Source organism: Myxine glutinosa, chromosome 4, assembly GCF_964187855.1.
Source record: "Myxine glutinosa chromosome 4, kmMyxGlut1.1, whole genome shotgun sequence".
In the NCBI taxonomy this organism is placed as follows: Eukaryota; Metazoa; Chordata; class Myxini; order Myxiniformes; family Myxinidae; genus Myxine; species Myxine glutinosa.
This window is the reverse complement of record NC_136264.1, coordinates 12,213,892-12,237,135: the sequence shown is the minus strand read 5'-3', so window position 1 is coordinate 12,237,135 and position 23,244 is coordinate 12,213,892. Positions and strand designations below refer to the sequence as shown.

At 47.9% G+C, this 23,244-nt stretch overlaps 1 protein-coding gene across 1 annotated transcript in view; it reads right to left on the bottom strand.

Moving 5' to 3' along the window:
- TMEM82 (transmembrane protein 82) overlaps window positions 1-17,523 on the bottom strand; it is a 37,668-nt gene extending 20,145 nt beyond the window's left edge. Inside the window, exons 1-2 of the mRNA XM_068111896.2 lie at window positions 17,226-17,523; window positions 1,114-1,186 (exon numbers count right to left, since the gene is read on the bottom strand). Of these exons, the coding sequence (XP_067967997.2) occupies window positions 1,114-1,186; window positions 17,226-17,295 (143 nt within the window). The 5' untranslated portion in view covers window positions 17,296-17,523. The remainder of the gene's footprint in view (window positions 1-1,113; window positions 1,187-17,225) is intronic.
- Window positions 17,524-23,244: the final 5,721 nt, after the last annotated feature.

Here is a 23,244-nt window from a genome sequence, read left to right as displayed (position 1 = left end):
CATGCGATTTTAACCATTGTACACATCGTCATGCAATTTTAGCCATTGTACACATCGTCATGCGATTTTAACCATTGTACACATCGTCATGTGATTTTAACCATTGTACACATCGTCATGTGATTTTAACCATTGTACACATCGTCATGTGATTTTAACCATTGTACACATCGTCATGTGATTTTAGCCATTGTACACATCGTCATGTGATTTTAGCCATTGTGCAATAACTCACCTACTCCTGGTGTGAAAGCTTAGGTGAGCTACCTGTGCACCATCCTGACATCCCAATGACCCAACAAAATGCTTTGAATTTTGGGAGTCATTTGGATGCCAGGAAAGTGCCACCATGTTCACACCTTGCATTCCATGGACCATATGGGATATCAAAATGTATTGTAACCTGGGACATCAAATTGTATGTTAATCTGGGACACGTATGTTAACTTGGGACATCAAAATGTATGGTAACCTGGGACATGAAATTGTATGTTAATCTGGGACACGTATGTTAACTTGGGACATCAAAATGTATGTTAACCTGGGACATCAAAATGTATGGTAACCTGGGACATCAAATTGTATGTTAATCTGGGACACGTATGTTAACTTGGGACATCAAAATGTATGGTAACCTGGGACATCAAAATGTATGGTAACCTGGGACATCAAATTGTATGTTAATCTGGGACACGTTTGTTAACTTGGGACATCAAAATGTATGTTAACCTGGGACATCAAAATGTGGAAACTCCTTTGGGGAGAGGTGAGTAAAGGTAATGAGGCAATGCGCTCCTTCTGATGGTTAGGACATGGATTTGTAAATTGTTCAGGATGCCAGCGACAGCTCGCCTACTCTTTGCGAAGGACACCGTGGGGATCTTTAACGTCCACCAACTAATGGCAACGGACGGGACACCTGTTTAACATCCACCCACGGACGTCACACACATTGAAGAATCACGCTGCCTCTGAAACACTCGAACGGCATTTCATAGCCGTATCGGGATTACGAACCCAGGTTACAACCGAGTATACGTACCTCTAGGACATCATGCACAACTTATGACTTATCGTGAATATAAGATGAATTTATAAGGAAGAGTACCACACCTGTGACTTTGAACGATGGCTTGCATTCTCACAATGTAGTTCAACATACTAACAAAACAAGCAGATGTGAAAGCTGAAACAAAGCAAGCCACACAACATGGAGTTATCTTTGTACGAATGGTTAACGAGTGATATTTAACATACAATATCTCCATGATTATATTGACTCGTTTAACATAAGTACTCAACAAGACAAGTACAGATACATTCAATGTACACCGTCCATATACCAAATAAATAAACAACATATCCTCCAGCTTGCGACATCGCTGGGGCAGCACATGAAGGTGGAATGGGAGGGAGCGGTGTTCAGTAATTGATTGATTAATTGTATAATGAAAATATATAAACAAGAAAACGTCATGCGTAGCACGATACTTGCAAAATCCACCCTCCCCCAAAAGTTTTCCAATGATACATGATGGCCTATGTTGACCATTTGGCCTATGCTGACCTCAAAAATACTTGGTGGTTGAATTCAGTGACCAGATATGCAAGTCCTTTTCAAATTTCAAGTCAATTGGATGAAATTTGAGGATTTTAGAAATTTGGCCTATGGTGACCTCAAAAATACTTGGTGGTTGAATTCAGTGACCAGATATGCAAGTGGTCTTCAAATTTCAAGTCAATTGGATGAAAATTGAGGATTTTAGAAATTTGGCCTATGTTGACCTTTTGGCCTATGTTCACCTAAAATATAATTTGTGGTTGAATTCAGTGACGAGATATGCAAATCCTTTTCAAATTTCAAGTCAATTGGATGAAATTTGAGGATTTTAGAAATTTGGCCTATGTTGACCATTTGGCCTATGTTAACCTCAAGAATACTTGGTGGTTGAATTCAGTGACCAGATGTGCAAGTCCTCTCCAAATTTCAAGTCAATTGGATGAAATTTGAGGATTTTAGAAATTTGGCCTATGTTGACCATTTGGCCTATGTTGACCTCAAGAATACTTGGTGGTTGAATTCAATGACCAGATATGCAACTGGTCTTCAAATTTCAAGTCAATCGGATGAAAATTGAGGATTTTAGAAATTTAGCAAATTTGGTAACCTTTGGCCTATGTTGACCTTTTGACCTATTGACCCCAAAAACAATAGGCTTCTGGCATTTGACCAACTCTACCATTTGGTGAAGTTTCGTGAAGATCGGTTGAAAATTGTGACCTGTAGGCCGGTGACAAACAAACAAACAAACAAGAAAACGTCATGCGTAGCACGATACTTGCAAAATCCACCTTCCCCCAAAAGTTTTCCAATGATACATGATGGCCTATGTTGACCTTTTGGCCTATGGTGACCTCAAAAATACTTGGTGGTTGAATTCAGTAACCAGATATGCAAGTCCTCTTCAAATTTCACATCAATTAGATGAAAATTTAGGATTTTAGAAATGTGGCCTTTGTTGACCATTTGGCCTATGTTGACATTTTGGCCTATGTTGACATCAAATATAGTTTGTGGTTGAATTCAGTGACCAGATATGCAAGTCCTCTTCAGATTTCAAGTCAATTGGATGAAAATTGAGGATTTTAGAAATTTGGCCTATGTTGACCATTTGGCCTATGTTGACCTCAAGAATACTTGGTGGTTGAATTCAGTGACCAGATGTGCAAGTCCTCTCCAAATTTCAAGTCAATCGGATGAAAATTGAGGATTTTAGAAATTTGGCCTATGTTGACGTTTTGGCCTATGTTCACCTAAAATATAATTTGTGGTTGAATTCAGTGACGAGATATGCAAGTCCTTTTCAAATTTCAAGTCAATTGGATGAAAATTGAGGATTTTAGAAATTTGGCCTATGTTGACCATTTGGCCTATGTTGACTTCAAAAATTCTTGGTGGTTGAATTCAATGACCAGATATGCAAGTGGTCTTCAAATTTCAAGTCAATCGGATGAAAATTGAGGATTTTAGAAATTTAGCAAAGGTGGTGACCTTTGGGCTATGTTGACCTTTTGACCTATTGACCCCAAAAACAATAGGTTTCTGGCATTTGACCAACTCTACCACTTGGTGAAGTTTGGTGAAGATCGGTTGAAAATTGTGACCTGTAGGCCGGTGACAAACAAACTAACAAACAGAGTCACAAACACAACCGACCAATATACTTGAAAAATCTTCGATTTTGCAAGTAATAATAATAATAATAAAATAATGAATTTCGTAATCAATTGGCTAATGACATACCTAAACAACCACTGCTTCATCTGAATGTGTAACGTTTTGAAAATTAATTAATTAGGTCATTAATTAAATAATTATATCAATAAATCAAAATTCTCCTTACAGACAAATCACTTGGTCACTATCGTGTCCAAATATCAGCTTTCTAGCTCAAAGGATGGCTGAGATATCACTGGGACAAACGACAGAACCTTGACCTTTGACTTTGACCTTTGACCCATCGAGTTAAAAAACATTGAAAGCTTCACTTTTGTCCTTCGGAATCATATGGTAAAGTTTGACTAAGATAGCTAAAAGCATTCGCGAGTTATCACACTCACAGACATCATACATACATACATACATACATACATACATACATACATACATACATACATACATACATACATCAATACATACATACATACATACAAACAAGAAATATGTCATGCCCTAAAATCCCTAAAAGAAGTTGTTGACTTTAGGCCTATGTTGACCTTTTAGCCTAATTTGATCTCAAAAGTAATTTGTGGTTTAATTCAGTGACCTGATATGCAAATCCCCTTCAAATTTAAATTCAATCGGATGAAAATTGAATATTTTAGAAATGCCACCTAAGTTGTTGACCTTTGGCCTATGTTGACATTTTAGACTTTGTGAGCTTAAAAATAATTGATGGTTGAATTCATTGACCTGATATGCAATAAGTTGTAACTGTTTGAGAGATCCTTCCCACAGACAGGAAGACAAACAGATGGGTGAAAACATAACTTCCGTCCACCTTCGGTGGCGGAGGTACTTATTCATTGTTTTAAAGCGCGGCGTTACGCGCGCTGCTTGCGAGCAAGGAGGAAGCGGACAAGCGGTAACATACAAACGTCTTTATTGTAAGAGCTCACTGTAACACTGGCCCGCTCCGGGCTGGGCGCCCGGTGTATATCATGAGGCCACGCCTACCCCTCGGGCATGGCCACCGCCCACTTGGTGCGCGGGATGATGTCACCACGCCAGTGGGCTTTTGTGTCCGCCACACGCGCCCCCCCAGAATTCCCGCGCACCTGGAGGGCCAGTTTGCGGGGCAGACGAATGACCCGGCCGAAGCGCCCCCTGGCGATCGGCGGCGTCCGGGGTGCAGGGATGCCAGGTGGGATGCCCCTGGCTGCCCCTGGGATGGGTGCAGGACCGGGGGGCGGCGTGGCGGCGGGGCTGGGCGGTGCCGGGGGTCCGCCCTCAGGAGGGCGGCCCCGACGTGGGGGTCGGGCCACTGGCGGTGGATGGTCCACATCGAGGTGGGCCGGCTTGAGGCGGTCTACCGAAACGCGGTCAGGAGTACCGCCGATGTCCAGGGTGAAGTGCTTCGCCCCGGTCTCCAGCACGCGGAAAGGCCCGTCGTACGGGGCCGCAGTGGTGTCCGATGGGCATCGTGGCGGACGAAGACGTACTCCGCCGCGCGAAGCTCCGGGGCGACGTGCGTCGGTGGGTGCCAGTGGCATGCCGTTGGCACCGGGGCGAACCTCTGGGCGGTCTCTTGCAGAGCGGAGCGCTGCTGTGCCGCGGACCATGGTGCCGTGGAGTCGGGGAGGAATTCCCCAGGCACCCGCAGCGGTTGCCCGAAGACCAACTCCGCCGCGGATGCGTGCAGGTCCTCCTTGGGCGCCGTCCGGAGGCCCAGCAGGACCCAGGGGAGCCTGTCGACCCAGCCGCCGTCGCGGAGGGTGGCCCGGAGCGCGGCCTTCAATGAGCGGTGAAATCGCTCACACAGGCCGTTAGCCTGGGGGTGGTAGGCCGTGGTTCGGTGCAGCCGGACCCCGAGCCCCTGCGCAACCGCCCCCCAGAGCTCCGAGGTGAACTGGGGGCCGCGGTCGGATGAGATGTCTGAGGGGGCGCCGAACCGGGCGAGCCAGGTGGCGATGAAAGCCTGCGCGACATCGGCCGCCGTTGTCGATGCCAAGGGCACGGCCTCCGGCCACCGGGTGGTGCGGTCCACCATGGTGAGGACGTAGGTGAAACCCCGCGAGGGGGGCAGAGGTCCCACCAGGTCCACGTGGACGTGGTCAAACCGGCGTTCCGGCACCGTGAACGGGGCCAACGGGGCCTGGGTGTGCCGGTGCACCTTGGCGCGCTGGCACGCGAGGCACGTCCTGGCCCAGCCGCGGACGGCCTTCCGGAGGCCATGCCAGACGAACTTGTCGGCGATCAGCCTTTGGGAGGCCCTCGCGCCCGGGTGGGACAGGCCGTGGATGGCGTCAAACACCTGGCGCTGCCAGCCCGCGGGCACGATGGGGCGAGGACGCCCGAGGGAGACGTCGCACAAGAGGGCCGCGCCCGCGCCGTCGAACGGCACCTTGGTGACGCGGAGGCCCGTGACGGCGGTCCGCAAGGCCTGGACGTCGGGGTCAGCGGCCTGGTCCGCTGCCATCCGGGCATAGTCGATGCCGAGGTGGACTGCGTGGGCGACGGCCCGGGAAAGGCAATCCGCCACCGGGTTGTCCTTCCCCGCGACGTGCTGGATGTCCGTCGTGTACTCGGACACGGCCGAGAGGTGACGCTGCTGCCGGGCCGACCACGGCTCGGTGACCTTGCCCATCGCGAAGATCAGCGGCTTGTGGTCGACGAAGGCAGTGAACGCACGGCCCTCGAGCAGATGGCGGAAGTGCCTGACCGCCAAGTGAAGTCCGAGCAACTCGCGGTCGAAGGTACTGTAACGGCGTTCGGGCGGGCGAAGCTGCCGGCTAAAGAACGCCAGCGGTTGCCAAGCTCCACGCACCCATTGCTCGTGCACCGCGCCCACCGCGTAGTCCGAGGCATCGGTGGTGAGGGCGATCGGTGCATCGGGCGCCGGGTGCGTGAGCATGGTGGCGTTAGCCAAGGCGAGCTTCGCGCCCCTGAACGCCGTGTCCATCTGCTCGGTCCAGGTAACGTCGCCTTTGCCCGGCTTACCTCGGAGAGCTTCGTGCAGGGGGCGCAGGAGCTGGGCGATGCGGGGCAGGAACCGATGGTAAAAGTTCACCATGCCCAGGAACTCCTGCAGCCCTCTGATCGTGCGGGGGCGCGGAAACCCCTTCACCGCCTCCACCTTGGCCGGCAGGGGGACGGCTCCGTGCCTGGTGACACGGTGCCCCAGAAAATCGATTGTGGCGGCGCCGAACCGGCACTTTGCGGGGTTCACAATCAGGCCATGCTGGCCCAGGCGTTCGAAGAGCGTGTGGAGGTGGCGTAGGTGCTCTTCGCGGGACGCGCTGGCGACGAGGATATCGTCCAGGTAGACGTAGACAAAATCCAAGTCGCGCAGGACGCTGTCCATCAGTCGCTGGAACGCCTGAGCCGCATTCTTCAGACCGAAGGGCATGCACAGGAACTCGAAGAGTCCGAATGGCGTGATGACCGCCGTCTTCGGGACGTCCTCTGGCCTGACGGGGACCTGATGGTAGCCGCGTATGAGGTCCACCTTCGAGAAGAAGGACCTGCCCGCCAAACGGGCGGAAAAGTCCTGAATGTGGGGGACGGGGTAGCGGTCGGGAGTCGTGGCGTCATTGAGACGGCGATAGTCCCCGCACGGTCGCCATCCCCCGCCGGGCTTTGGCACGATGTGCAGCGGCGACGCCCAAGCGCTCTCTGAGCGCCGAACGATGCCGAGTCGCTCCAGGGTAGCGAACGCCGCTTTTGCCACCGCCACCTTCGTCGGCTCGAGGCGGCGTGCCCGGGCGTAGACCGGTGGCCCGACGGTGGGGATGTGATGGGCCACCCCGTGCTTGACGGCCCCCGCCGAGAAGGTGGGCCGCGTGAGGGCCGGGAAGCCGGCGAGGAGGCGGGTGAATGTGTCCGCTGCCGGAAGCGTACAGACCAACGTGGCCGGAACCGAACCGTTCGGCAAGCCGCTTGGCAAGCCACTCGTTGAGCTGGGCAACGCACAAGTGAGCGAGCTGAACGTCTCGGCCTGGACAAGACGTCTGCGCTTGACGTCAACCAGGAGCCCATTAGCGCACAGGAAGTCCGTGCCAAGCAGTGCCATGGGCACGTCGGCGGTGACGAACGTCCATCGGAAAACCTGCCCTCCAAACCGCAGAGAGAGGCAGCGTTTTCCGTACGTACGGATGGGCGTCCCGTTCGCGGCAAGCAGCGCAGGGCCCCCACCCGCGGCGTGCTTGTCTGACGTGCCGGCGGGAATGACACTCACCTGCGCTCCCGTGTCGCACAGGTAACGGCGCCCGGAGAAGGTGTCCGTTATGAACAGCAGGCTGCTCGAACGGCCGGCGCTCATCGCCACTATTGAGCGCCGGCCCGGGCGTTTCCCGACCTGTTGAAGGAGCATGGCGGATGACACTGCCGAGCTTCGTGGCCGAACTTGGCGTGGAACCAGCACCAGGTGGTGGAGCTGGAGGAGCGTGGCTGGCTCCGCCAGGCCGGTGGAGTTGGCGGGTTTCCCCGCGGTGGCGGTTTTCGCCGCGGCGGTGGGCGGGGCGTGGCGGCATTCACGAGGTGCGTATACGCATGCTGCGTATGCTGTAGAAGCTGATGCTGTGGAACATGCTGCGTATGCTGTAGAAGCTGATGCTGTGGAACAGCAGCATCAGCAGCATCAGCAGCATCAGCCTTGAGGGCCGTGACGGCCACGCCGACTCTCGCCCGTGTGTCCGAAGCGGCGAAGTACCTGTCCGCCTCGGCTGCCAATGCTCGGGGTTCCGTTAGCCCGGTCCCGGCCAACGCGAGGCGAACCTGCGCTGGAAGTTGGCGCCGGAAAAGCGCCCGGAATGGGGAACCGGGGGCTTTGTCGCCCAACAGTGACAGCATATGGTCCATTCGGACCGACGGGCGCGTGTCACCGAGCTCGGGGAGATCCAGGAGGCGGTCGGCCCGTGCGTCGTCCGTGAGGCCGAACGTGGCTAGGAGTAGCCGCTTGAGTGCCTCGTACTTGTGGCCGTCCGGTGGGTGGCGAAGGACGGACACAACTCGAGCGGCCGTGCCGGGCCCGAGGGAGGCGACGACGTGGCAATAGCGCGTGTCATCGCCGGTGAGGCGCCGAAGCTGAAATTGGGCTTCGGCCTGGACGAACCAGACTTCGGCCTGAGCCTCCCAAAATTCCGGAAGTTTGACGAAGTTGGCCATGGCAATGGCGTCGCGTGTGGAAGGATCGCTCCGGCAGATCCAACGTCGAGGGGGTCACCAGTAAAGCGCGGCGTTACGCGCACTGCTTGCGAGCAAGGAGGAAGCGGACAAGCGGTAACATATAAACGTCTTTATTGTAAGAGCTCACTGTAACACTGGCCCGCTCCGGGCTGGGCGCCCGGTGTATATCATGAGGCCACGCCTACCCCTCGGGCGTGGCCACCGCCCACTTGGTGCGCGGGATTATGTCACCACGCCAGTGGGCTTTTGTGTCCGCCACAGTTTCATCATTTGCAATGTTACATCGGGAGTAACGCATTCGATCGTGCTCGTGTGTGTGTGTGTGTGTGTGTTCGTGTGTTTGTGAACAAGATCTCTGGAAAAGTTCTGAATGGATTTGGATGAAAGTTTGTGGGATGATTGCCCTTGGGATAAGGAAGAATTGATTAGTTTTTGGTGAAGCTCAGGATATTATTCCGCATCCAGGAATTTTTTGAAGGATTTTTTACCATTGGAAGATAGGGCTCATTTTTTTTTAACATTATCTTCTATATATTCTATATTTAACATTGTGATATGAAAATAGTTTTCGTATTTGTTGTAAATATAGTTTAAACTTGTGGTTATGCGTTAGAGCGGTGTATTTTGTTAGCAGCGTCGTCTTCAAGGTTCTTTTTTTTTCTTTCTAATAAAGGCATATTCGGACATTTTAAAACCACCAAAGTGTGTATTCCGTTTCCCCGTTTCATAAAATGTATCGTTTGATACGTATAATGCTTTAAAACTGTTTTTTTTTTGTTTTTTTTTTACCTCAGAAGAGAGATATCAACATTTACCTCAGCGAATGTCAATCGCCGTGTCAGTATTTGATGAACTTATAAAGACTTAGGTGAGTTATAAGTGTGACAAGCATGTGCACGGGATTCTTCCCAGAAGAATGAGTGGTCGCATTATCTTGTACGACTTAAAATGAGCGAGTTTTGTTTTGACGTTTGGGCCAGTTTTACATGTTGTATCCCTAAGGAATGAAACGGCCGTTTTCCTGGCTTACAATTTTATTTGAAGTCACACACGCCTCAAAATACACTCACCTATATAGAATTGAACGCTGAATCCGAAAATGTAAGTGAAATTGCCTTGTTTTTTTTAAACATTATTTTCTATATATTCTAAATATATATCTGTGCAGTGTCTGTCTTGTCTTGTGTTGTCACTGAACTACTCCCTCAAACTTTTGTGAAATCGTACTATTCCAACTTTACCCACGGCGGGAGTATGCGCTCTACTGAGTGGCGTTCTAGTTATCTATTATTATTATTATTTATTTTTTCATACAAGATCGAGGCTTGTGTAAGAGCTAACATTAATCACACAAAAAAAACGGACACACAAAACATACAATAAAGGGAGCGGGAGCGGGAGACAAGATGGGGAGAGAGAGGGAAGCACACAACTACAACAGCAGAGAACAGAGACATCGGGATATTTGTGGGAGGGAGAGGGCTTGGGGGGAGGAGGCATGGGAAGGGGGGGGGGGGGGTGGGAGAGATATAAAACACATGGACACTGCTCGGACTTCCAGGAAAGAAGTTGGTATTTCAAAAAAGTGGATCTGGGGTGAATTAACAGGGGTAGAAAAGATCGAGGTTTGGGATGGGGGAAGATAAGAGATGGTGGTGAACAGCTGTTTTAAAGACCTGGAGGGGGGAATGGGGATTGAAGAGAATGGGGGAGTTTGCTCCAGAGGCGGTGAAAAGAGGAATGAAGGAGTGAAGGTGAGCAGAGAGTCTTGATTTTGGCAGTTTAACCATAAGATAGTTGCAGGCAGATCTTGTGCGACCTGTAGGAATATTTGGAGGACAGAGCACAGATAGAGCTGGGGGAGCAAGGCCGGAGAGGAGTCGGTAGAAGACAGAAAGACCACCAACCTGCCTGTGGTGAGTAAGTGAAAGGCCCTCGGAGTTAGCTTCATCGCGGGAGATTCCAATGATTCTGAAAGCTTTTGTTTCAACAGTGTGAAGCCGAGCTAGGTGTGAGGCAGGAGCACCGGCCCAGAGGGGAGAGCAGTATTCCATTGAGCTGCGGATGAAAGCCTTGTATGTGGTGAGGAGCTCAGGTGTGCCAAGGAAGGACTTCGCACGACGGAGGATGCCCATTCGGCGACTGGCTTTGGAGGCACGATTCACGATTTTTGGACTAGATTTTACACTAATTTTATTGATCATGTAAAAAACATGAAATTTAACCTCCCAGTCATTTAATACAATAAATGTGCAATAAATCCACTCCATGTGGCAAGTGAATACTTCTTCGAATAAAGCGCTCGCATCCATTTCCCTAAACCATTTCATTTTCCCTAAACCATCCATTTCCCAGTGTGTACCCTAGATAAGAATAGGTACGCCGTATCCCTGCGTGTCGTAAGAGGCGACTAAGTGGGTTGGCATCAGGAAGGGCATCCGGCCATAAAAAAACATTGCCTCAAAAAGAGAACCATGCCAATTACAACTACATGTGGGCAGGGTACAGCCCGAAGTGGAGATCGGTTTCTGAGGTTTGGGACATGGAATGTAGGGACAATGACAGGGAGATCAGGAGAAGTGGTGGAAGTATTGGTCAGAAGAAGAGTGGACATATGTTGTGTGCAAGAGACGAGATGGAAGGGAAGTGGTGTGAGAATGGTGAAGGGTAGGCAGGGACAGAAATACAGGTTTGTGTGGCAAGGGTGCCCGGAGGGCGTGAATGGTGCTGGTGTCCTGTTTGCTGAGGAGTTTGTAGACAGTGTGGTGAGTGTGACGAGAGTGAGTGATAGGTTGATGATGGTGAAAATGATGATTGGAAAGCTCTTGGTGAACGTCATCTCGGGATATGCTCCGCAGGTTGGTCGAAGCGATGAAGAGAAGGACAAGTTCTGGTGTGCGATAGAGAAGCTGATGGAAAACGTGAAAGTTGAGGAAGTTGTTGTGGTAGGAGGAGACCTAAATGGACATGTGGGAAGGAGTATGGATGGTTTTGACGGAGTTCATGGGGGTTACGGATATGGTGTGAGAAATGGAGAAGGTGAAAGGATTTTGGAGTTTGCTGATGGAGCTGATTTGTTGATTTGTAATACTCAGTTCCAGAAAGAGGATAATAAGCTTGTTGCATACACGTCAGGTGGGTCGACGACAACCGTTGACTACCTGATGGTGCGTAGGCGAGATAGGGGGCACCTCCGGGACACAAAGGTGACCCCGGGGGAGGAGGCTGTTTCACAGCACCACTTGGTTGTCTGCGACGTAAGGGTGAAAGGTGCGAGGAGAGCTCGGCGGGTGATGTACCAACCGAGAATGAAGGTGTGGAGGTTGAAAGAGGTGACAGTAAGGGAGGCATTAAAAGAGAGGCTGAGTAGGGTCGAGGATGATGTGGTTGAGCTTGAAAGTGGTTGGATGTCAATGAAAGCTAGTCTGTTGGGAGCCGTTGGTGAGGTATGTGGATGGACAAAAGGACCACCGAGGCACTCGGAAACATGGTGGTGGGATGATGAAGTTGGAAAGAGGATTGACGAGAAGAGGAAGAAGTTCAAGGAGTGGCAGAAGGCGAAGGGTACGGGAGCAGAAACAGCAGAGCATGAAAGTTATAAGGCAGCCAGGAAGGCTGCAAAGAAAGAGGTAGCAAAGGCGCAGGAGGCATGTAGGAAAATGTTCGGAGAACGCTTGGATTCGGAAGAGGGTCAGAAAGCAGTATTCAGGATTGCAAAGGAGATAGCGAAAGAGAGGTGTGGTGTGATGTGATGGGGGTGAGTTGCTTGAAGGATGAAGTGGGACAAATCGTTGTCGACCCAGATGGAATTAAAGGAAGATGGAAAATATATATGGAAATGCTGTTCAATACAGAGAATGAATGGGATGGAAACATAGAGAGTAACCCAGTTTTAGGACCGGCAGAGAAGATAACTGAGAAGGAAGTTGAGGAAGTGATAAAAGCAATGAAGAGAAGAAAAGCGGGAGGGCCGACTGGAGTTGTGGGAGATATGTTGAAGGCAGCAGGAAGTTGGGGTGTGAAGAGAATGACAGAGATCTGTAATCTGGTGGTGAAAGAAGGCCGCATTCCAGTGGATTGGGAACTGACTACCCTCGTCCCTCTATACAAGGGGAAAGGTGACCCTCTGGCGTGTGGCTCGTACCGAGCGATAAAGTTATTGGAGCATGGAATGAAGGTATTGGAAAGGGTGTTGGAGAGGAGGATAAGGAAGAAAGTGAAGATCGACGAAATGCAGTTTGGATTCATGCCAGGAAGAGGAACGACAGACGCGCTTTTCATTGTGAGGCAGTTGCAGGAGAAGTACATGGAGAAGAGGAAGAAGTTGTTTCTTGGGTTTGTTGATCTGGAGAAAGCATTCGATCGGGTTCCACGCAAAGTATTGACATGGGCATTGAGGAAGTTAGGAGTGGAGGAATGGTTGATCAGAGTAGTGATGGCAATGTACAAAAGAGCGCGCACAGCTGTAAGGACGAAGGACGGGAACAGTGGTGAGTTTGAGGTGAAGGTGGGAGTGCATCAGGGGTCGGTACTAAGTCCACTACTATTTGTAGCTGTGATGGAGGTGCTGGCTCAGAACGTAAAGGAGGGTTTACCGTGGGAGTTGTTGCACGCAGATGATCTGGTGTTGATTGCGGAAAGTATGGATGGACTGAAGGAAAAGATGAACAAGCGGAAGGAATGTATGGAGACAAAAGGTCTGAAGGTGAATATCGGAAAGACGAAGGTGATGGCAAGTGGTAAAGCATGTGGTGAGGTGGAAAGAACTGGGAAGTGGCCCTGTGCTGTGTGTAGGAATGGTGTCGGAGTGAACTCCATTCAGTGTACAATGTGCGCTGAGTGGGATCATCAAAAATGTAGTGGTCTGAGAGGGTCATTAACCAGTGTGGCAGCTACATTCAAATGTAAGGTGTGCACAGAGGGAGCTGCAGATGGAGGAAATGTTGAGTTGGATCAAGGGGGATCTTGGAGACGGCGTGAAGCTCGAAGGTGTGAAAACATTCTGCTACCTCGGAGACATGCTGAATGGAGAAGGTGGATCAGACTCGGCAATGGTTGCTCGAGTGAGATGTGCATGGAAGAAGTTTCGGGAATTGAGTGGCATGCTGATGATGAGGGGAGTGTCGTTGAAGCTGAAGGGAAAGGTGTATGCTGCATGTGTGAGAAGTGTTATGATTTATGGGAGCGAGACATGGGTAATGAACGTAGAGCAGCAACGAAGGTTGGAAAGGGTGGAAATGCGAATGGTTCGACGGATGTGCGGAGTATCGTTGAGAGAGAGGAAGACAAATTATGAATTGCGAAAGATGATGGGAATAGAGGCTGTGAAGAGGAACAGGTTGAGATGGTTTGGTCATGTGTTGAGGAAGGATGAAAGTGACTGGTTGAGAAGAGTGATGGAAATGAATGTAGAAGGAAGTAGAAGACGGGGAAGACCGAGAAAGACCTGGCTAAAGATGGTGGAAGAAGAAATGCGGGCAAGGGGGTTAACAAGGAGAGATGCAGAAAATAGGGCAAAATGGAGAAGATTGTCATGGGGACCGCAAGGCTAACCCCCGCTCTAGCAGGGAAAATGGCCTTTAAAATGCATGTTGTTGTTTGTTGTTGTATCCATTTCCCTAAACCATTAAAATAATCCTTTACAAAACAACTGTCATATAAAACAACATAAACAACAAACAAACATCGTAAAACACCTTTACATGTATTTTCATTGAAGATACCAAATGAATAATTCAATCCTGTAGTGAGACAATTGCTTTGAAACAACCTTCCTTCTCTTCCTGAAGGCTAATCTGACCAGAGGCAATTTCAGTGCATTTCTAAATGTCCACAACAAGTGTGTCCAATCCCAGGAGAGCCAGAAAACAACATCTGTCCAACCTCAAGAATATACTTTCAAACTTGTCTCCCTCCTCTAAAACCTGGTGGCACCTTGTTTAGTCTGTCTCTGGAGTATTCTCCCCTTCCTTCACCTCAAATGACACCACAGCCCACTCCGCTCATGAGAAGGCCGCATGCCTCTATTCTGTGTTTGCTTCCAAATCTTGTGTTCCTAACACCCCTCTCTCTCTACTCACCCTTTCCAGTCACACCCAAGTGCTCCTGGACTTTGTGTCTTTTGCACCTGAGAAGGTGGAGAAGTTTCTGGCAACCCTCAATTCTGATTGGGCAACTGGACCGGACGTGGACGGCATCAGCTCAAGTGTCTTAAAAACCTGCTCTGCTGCTCTTGCACATGCTCTCTCTCCCCTTTTTCACCCTGTAATTTGCCCTAGGCCTCGGCCATCTTCCATCTGCTTGGAAATCCACCAACATCACTGAATTACATAAAAGGTGCAAAACTGATCCCTTTACCTACAAACCTATTCGCTAACTTCCAATCATCAGCAAGGTCGTGGAATCCATCATCACAGTTGATATGAAATTCTTCCTTTTCTCCAACAACCGCTTCTCAGATCACCAATTTGGATTCAGACCAAGTCACTCCACCATGGACATGCTGCTTCTACTCACCCAACAATGGATGGAGGCCCTCAATGTCAGACAGGAGATCAGGGTTGTCTCTCTGGACATATCTCATGCTTTTGAAACAGTCTGGCTTCCCATCTTGCTCTCCAAACTCTGCTTATGGAATCCAAGACCAACTCCACACATGACTTCCTGACTTCCTCTACCCTTGTAGCCAACATGTGGCTCTCAACGGAATCCTTTCATTATCTCTCCCTGTCAAGGCTGGAGAGCTGCAAGGCTCAGTCTTATTCCTGATCTAGGCCCAGTCCTATTCCTGATCTTCATCAAAGATCTCTCTGACTCTGGAAAGTCCTCTAACGATTTGCTGATAAATCCACTCTCTACCGTATAATCCCTCATCCTTCAGATAGGCAGGTTGCATCCCTTTCCCTCTTCAGACCTTGAAAAAAAATCACAAGATGATCAAACACTTCGAATATGTCCTTCAATCCTTACAAATCTTATACTCTCTCCGAAAAGATTGTCTGGAAACCCCTCCCCACCCTCCCTGCCCCATCTACTTCCTTAACAATCTTCTTGACCAAGTTCAGTTTTTCAAACTCCTGGGTCTCACTATCAGCCATAATCTTTCTTGGGAAAACCACATTTCAAAGTTGGCCTCCAAAGCAAGCCACCAACTGGACATCCTCCGTTGTACAAAGTCCTTCAATGGCACACCTGAATTCCGATACCCATATAAGCTAGGCCTTCATCTGCAGCTTGACAGAGTACTTCTCTCCCCTCTAGGCTGGCTCCCCTGCCTGTCTCCTTGCTCAGCTTGACGACGTGGAAACCAAGGCCTTCAAGATCGTTGGAATCTCCCATGATGAGGCTGAGCCTATGGGTCTATCATTTCGCCATCGCAAATAGGTCAGTGGTCTCTGTCTTCTCCCGCCTCCTTTCTGATCGGATCCTCTACTCTTTGAGTGCTTTGTGCCCCCTCCCAGGTTTCTGCATGGCTCCCACGGTCGACCATCAAACCCCTTGTCGTGAAACTCCCAAAATCCAGGATCACTGCTCACCTCCACTCATTTCTTCCTCCTTTATTCCCCACCCGTGGAACCACCTTCTACATCCTCTTCATTCTCATTCTTCCCTTCAGATCTTCAGGACAACCGTTCACCACCATCTCAAATCATCCCCAATCCAAAACCATGATCTTTTCTACCCTCGATAACCCATACCCCAATCCCTCCCCCTTCCAAATTTCCAGTTTTCCCTCATGAGAGCTTCCTTCTCTATTCATCTTTTGCACCAATTTGCAAGTATGCGCAACAACGGCAGAGCAGGGGGTTTTTTTCGGACACGTGAACTGATGCCATCTGGTCCAGTTGCAGAATCAGAATCGAGGTTTGCCAGAAACTTCTCCACATTCTCAAGTGGCAAAAGACACAAAGTGCAGGAGCAGTTGGGTACGACAGGAGAGGATGGGTACAGAGAGCAAGGGGCTGGGGACAATATTTGGAAGCATACACAGAAATAAGGTATTCGGCCTTCTCACGAGCGGAGTCGACTGTGGAGTCATTTGAAGCGAGGGACGGAGTGGAGGAAGAACATACACCAGAGATAGACTTAACAAGGTGCTACCAGGTTTTAGAGGAGGGAGACATGTTAAAAAGATCATTCTTGAGGTTAGACAGGTATTCCTTTCTGGCTCTCCTAAGAGTAGACACACATATACTTGTTATGGACTTGGAAAGAGATCACCTCAACCTCAGCAACGTATTCGATATGTCGCTTAAGTCGAGGAGTTCTCTTTCTCTAAATCGCATCACAAACTATCGACATAAAACCTACACAAAATAGAAACCTCTTTGACTCTCCTTCCCAACTTCCCCATATAATTTCCCCATACGACTCCACTCTCTCTGCTCATCTCCATCACCTACTCCCAAAATGTTTCCCCTTTCCTTCCCCCCACGCCCAATTGTTTTTGCTTACCTACGCTTTACTCCCCACTGTAAATTTCCAAATCACAACCCCAATTCACTCCCCCTCACGTATGTAATATTTAGATGGCCAGCAATCACAGAAAGAGGTTATTTTTAATGTTAATTCAGAATTTCCAATGCGTCACACGGTACACAACCTGTTGACCACCACCAATGTTCCACGATCACAATCCAATCTCACCGGACAGACAAACACGAGGCAGTCCGAGCAACCCGATAGCCATAAACCCCTGATCCCTATCTGTTAAAAAAAACTGCAAAACGCCTGGAAAATGGACCATGGAACAGTATTCATTCTAGTTTCAATTCGTGCACCACCTGGAAGTATTATTACCTGTTCAGTATTGACTTACCTCTGAAAAGAGAATCCAATAGATACGTTGGTAACAATGATGGTATGCTTGGAAGATTAAATAAAAACATGATTTCTGTTCTCTGAAAACGCAATGATTTTAAACAGAAGCTTCAACAAGTATGCCAACGGAGGAGAAGGGGTAATGCTTGCCACGGACTTTGATCGGCGATAACAAATAACCTTTGGCACTTCAAATTATTCGGTGGGATTTCCGCACTTTGTCTATGAACAGCAACTTTGCAGATAGTTTTCCATTGCGCACTACCAGACAGACTACCCTTGAAACACTGACTGTCTGTGACCCCTTCACATAGCCCCACCCTACCTCATCACCCATCCAACACACCTCTCTCAGCCCTCCAACCCAGGGCTGATGCTTTTCTGGTCGAAATGAATAGTCCTTTCCACGTGAGTGATGAACAAACTCTGAAGCGACCATTGTGTTTTGTAAGGACAGTTAACTCATTTGCATTTTATATAACACATCACCAGTGTTATATTTGTGCATATATATATACACACACACACACATAAATATATATATATATATATACACACACACACACATAAATATATATATATATATATACACACACACACACATAAATATATATATATATATATGTACACACACACACACATAAATATATATATATATATATACACACACACACACATAAATATATATATATATATATACACACACACACACATAAATATATACAAACATATATATATATATATATATATATATATATATATATATATATATATATATATATATATATAAACGTATGTATATGTATATGTACAGTCACGTGAAAACGTAAGTACACCCCATGTAAAGTTTTGACTTTTTCAACATATTTCAACATACAGCTATTTGATCTTCATTTCAACAATATTGAAAGATAAAGGTGATATAATATAACAAATATCATGAAACATTTACATTTTGTAGTCCATTGTATAATTTAAATACACATAAATGCAAATTTCGCATGTGGAAAAAGTAAGTACACCCCGACATTTATCACTACTTCAAATACCTAAAATTAGAATCAGGTGCACCAGCTCAGGTGCAAATGATTAGAACATCGTTGGAGAGGATCTTGGAGGAACCTGTCTTATTTAAACCTCAGACATTTAGTTTGGTTTGCTCTTTGTTGTTGAAGTGTGCGGCGTCACCATGCCTAGATCAAAAGAGCTCTCTGAGGCCTTCAGAAAGAAGGTTATAGATACCTACGAGTCTGGGAAGGGATTTAAAAAGATCTCCAAACAATTTAAAATCAACCATTCGACTGTCCGGAAGATCATCGACAAATGGAGAAGATTCTAAACAACTTCCAACGTGTTCAGGCCAGGCCGCCCCAACAAGTTCAGCCCGAGAGCAGACCGCAAGGTGCTGAAAGAAGTCTCTAAGAACCCCAGAATGTCATCACGGGACCTACAGGTAGCTCTTGCCACTGTTGATGTCAAAGTGCACGTGTCTACCATTAGAAAGAGGCAGCACAAATTTGATCTACATGGGAGGTGTGCCAGGAGGAAACCTTTGCTGTCCAGAAAGAACATCAGGGCAAGACTAAAGTTTGCCAATGAACACTTAGGCAAAGACCAGAACTTCTGGAACAATGTGCTCTGGACAGATGAGTCAAAGGTAGAGCTATTTGGCCACAGTACCAGAAGACATGTTTGGCGAAAACCAAAGACAGCATTTGACCACAAGAACCTGATACCAACTGTAAAGCATGGTGGTGGAAATATTATGGTTTGGGGCAGCTTTGCTGCATCAGGGCCTGGGCAGCTCACCATCATATCATCCACTATGAATTCTTCATTGTACCAGAGGGTGCTTGAGGATAATGTGAGGCCATCTGTCGGAAAGTTGAAGCTCAACCGAAGGTGGACCTTGTAACATGACAATGACCCGAAACATTCCAGTAAATCCACCAAGGAATGGCTGAAAAGAAATAAATGGAGGGTTCTGGAATGGCCAAGTCAAAGCCCAGATCTAAATCCCATCGAGATGTTGTGGGGGGATTTGAAACGAGCTGTGCATGTAAGAAACCCCTCAAACATCGCACAGCTGAAAAAATTCTGCATGGAGGAGTGGGCAAAAGTTTCTCCCAGTCGATGTCAGAGACTGGTAGACAGTTATAAGAAACGCCTACTTGAGGTTGTTTCTGCCAAAGGGGGCAATACCACCTATTAGAGCCAAGGGTGTACTTACTTTTTCCACAGAAGGAAATGGCATTTATGTTTATTTAAATTATACAATGGATGACAAAATGTAAATGTTTCATGATATTTGTTATGTTATATCACCTTTATCTATCAATATTGTTGAAATGAAGATCAAATAGCTGTATGTTGAAATATGTTGAAAAAGTCAAAACTTTACATGGGGTGTACTTACTTTTTCACGTGACTGTATATATATACACAGACTTGGCATTTAATATGGAATTTTTTTTTTCTTGGCTTGGGTTTACTTTCTGAACTCGGTATATCAATCTGGTGAGTTTCTTTTACGCTTCGGTGATTTCTTTGTTAAAAGAACCATGTCAGTGATTGTCTGCCGCAGCAAGAACTCAATAACAGGATTATATCACAGGTGGCATGACAAAATGTACGGACAGGTACATTTGACGATCGGCTTCACAATCGGGTATATAAGGGTTGTTGCATTCTGTATTAGTGGAAAACAACTGCTGCACGTCTACAAAGGTTATTGCCGCTTCCCCTGGAGATGGACCGCCAACTCGACAATGCTGTTTGTCATTTAGTGGTGGCATTATGAAATTCCGGCATGCAACAGCGTGCTATTGCTCGGCAGTATGGCATCACTCAAGGTCAGGTGTCAAAGATCCTGAAACGAAATGCTCAGAGGGGTGTCCCTCCTCCAATACCGAGGCCAGGACGTCCCCGCAGAAACAGAAGGAGGGATGATCGCCAGCTGCACCGGTTAGTCTGCAATGGCCGTACCAAGTCAGCTAATCGGCTTCGGGCTGAGTGGCAGCAATTGACAAATGTGCCTGTATCCAGAAGGCTAGTCAACCAACGACTGGTTCAAGCAGGCTGTCGTGCCAGGTGTCCCCTGAGAAAGCCAGGTCTCACCAGACAACACCACCAGCGCCGATTGCAGTGGGCCAGAGAGCACCGTCAATGGCAGCCAGGACACTGGAATCATGTGCTCTTCAGTGACGAGTCTAGATTTCTGGTCTATCGTCAAGATGGCCGCGTCCGAGTGCGCAGACAAGTGCATGAGGCCTACAACGAAGATTGTATAGTGCCAAGAGTCCAAGCTGGAGGTGGTGGGGTAACCGTTTTGGGCTGCTTTTCATGCAGGGGGCAAAACTGACCTGGTCGTTCTGAATGGAAACCTGAACCAGTTCAAGCACAGGGCCATTCTGGAAGAAACATTGTTTCCATTTGTTCGTGCAGCCTTTCGAGGAAACTTTGTCTTCAAAGATGACAATGCACGGCCTCATCGTGCTCGCATGATCCAACACTTTCTTGCTGACCGTGGTGTAGAGCATATGGAGTGGCCTGCCATGCCCCGGATATGAATCTGATAGAGAACTTGTGGGCAGAATTAACGCGTCAATTCGACAACTTGGACCAGCAGCCTGCCTCTGTGCGTGAATTGCAGCAGGCTATTGTAACTGCATGGCAAGCGATTCCTGTCCAAACGTTGGCAAATCTCGTGAACAGCATGCCTCAACGTGTACGTGCTCTCCTGAATGCTCGTGGGGGTTACACGAAGTACTGAACTGTAATTTTACTGTCCGTAATCCCAGTCGTAATTTAACTTTTGTTTTTGTTAAAAAATTTTTTGGCTGATGTGCAAAATAAAGAGATACTTCTGGAAAACGCACAGAAGTTTAACACAGTACTGTCCGTGAATTGAGTTCAATATCAGTTTACATCACTTTCAAGGATCAATTTATTTGCTTCGAAATGTCAAATGTGGTTTTTGTTTCTTTTAAAGGTCACATTAACAAAATCTAGAATAATTTCAACATAATTCCAATGAACTGTTGGTTCTAAGTCATCTTGAAAAGTAAGTTCACCCCCACAAAAAAAATATTCCATATTAAATGCCAAGTCTGTATATATATATTGTTACGGATCTCGGGGTTCGGCGCTCCCCTTATCAAGGGGGGTGGGAGGGTTAATCCCCTTGTCTTTTTAGCTGGCCGTCCCGAGTCCTGGGGGTTATAACGTCCTTCCCGGCGTGGCATTAGATAGGGTTTGTTAGGCCTAGGGGTTCACTACTACCTAAGTACCAACGCCGGCCGGAAACAAGGGAATATCTCCCGCTCGAACCACGGATATGTTGGAAAATGCCGAGCGGTTAGCAATCCGCGATCCGAGCTGTTAACAATCCGCGATCCGAGCTGTTAACAATAAGACTAAACCTGATTCTGAGCGGTTCCTAATCGTGCCACAGGTACTCAATTGAGATAAGACGAAAGCGAAGGGATTAAGACGAAACCAGAAAGAACAGGTGAATTTATTGCAAACAAAAAGAGGAAAGGAAAGAATGTACAAGAAAGGAAGAAGAAGAAGCAGGACACAGGGCAGTCTTAAAGCAGTCTTATTCTATACCCCAGACAAACATACACACTCACACGGGGATTGTAGCTGGTAGGTGGTCAGGTAGAGGGTTCGGTGATGGGGTCCAGGCTCCAGGTGAGGCTCCAGTCCAGGCTCCGGTTCAGCGGGCGAAAACCCGGCAGGCAGCTCCGCGTATCTTGTAAAAACGCGACCGGACCTTACATATAGCGGGGGGGGGGGGGGGGGCGGGAGGGAGGGAGGCTGGTGCCCTGTATGTGTGCGCTCCTGGACAAGTTCGTTAATAAGCGCGTCTCCAACCAAACTCGTTCAAATGCGCTCTCTCCCACCAGTCCGTTTGTAATGCACGCTGCCGACCACGTCCAACCAGCGCTCTCTCATCAAAATAAGTCCATGTGCGCAGTCTTGTTAATAGCGCCGCTCTCGCACGAGTCCTGTGAAAGGGCTTTGCGTTCACGCTTATATCATGCGGGGCCAAAATCACTCCGCGCTTCATAAAGCCACGCCCGTCAGTGATATTCCCTCAGCTCTGGTTGGCTGGTGAGGGCTTACCGGCTACGCCTTTGATGGCTGGTTGACAGGCCCCACCTTCTGCTTGGTGTTCCGCCCCCTTTTTCCTCGGGCCTGACCGCATGGTTTATGGCGGCGCTTGAGCGAACGCTAAGGCACCGACTGTAGGGGCGTGTAATGGCGTCGCCTGGAGAGGGAGGTCGCAAAATGGATGGAATGGGCCTAATCTTATTTGATTGACGCAATGCAGATTCAACTATTGGAAACACGGCCTTATCTAAAACACATAATAATGAAATAACTAAAGTTATATGGTGGCCTACGTGTTGCTTGTGGACTAACTAGGGGTGCAACCTTTAACCTTTTAATAATGGGATATTTACAAATAATTATTCACAAGTGAGGGTTCTAAAACCGCAACACTGCACCCTCCCTTTTTCCAGGCTCCTCCCCGAGCCGAAACAAAAGGAACTATCTTTTAAATTAGTGTGACACTTAGGTGTAGTTACCCTCTACTTTTAACCTCACCCTGAGTGCGACAGTTTTAACACTAGATATGTCCCACCTGCTGCGATGCATCCGACATAACCGACTCATGCCCACATTTAACTGAATTACGAATTGTCTTCAAACTACACAAGTAGTGTATATATGTTGCTTCTGGGACACTCTCATTTTCCCATTGACTTACATGTTAATTTTCCTCTTAACCTCATTGCCCATTAACACCTCTATTTCTCCCACCCTCATCTTTATGAACCTTTTGTCTATAGTACCTATCCTTAATGTTGTTTATTAGACCACTCAAACACTACAAATATTTGTTTTCCCTTATAGACCTATAATCCTTCTTCTACATATCATCTGGCAGATTATCTTTGACCCACTCAAACATCGACCCATTCACTTCCATGTTAATTTTCTTCTCA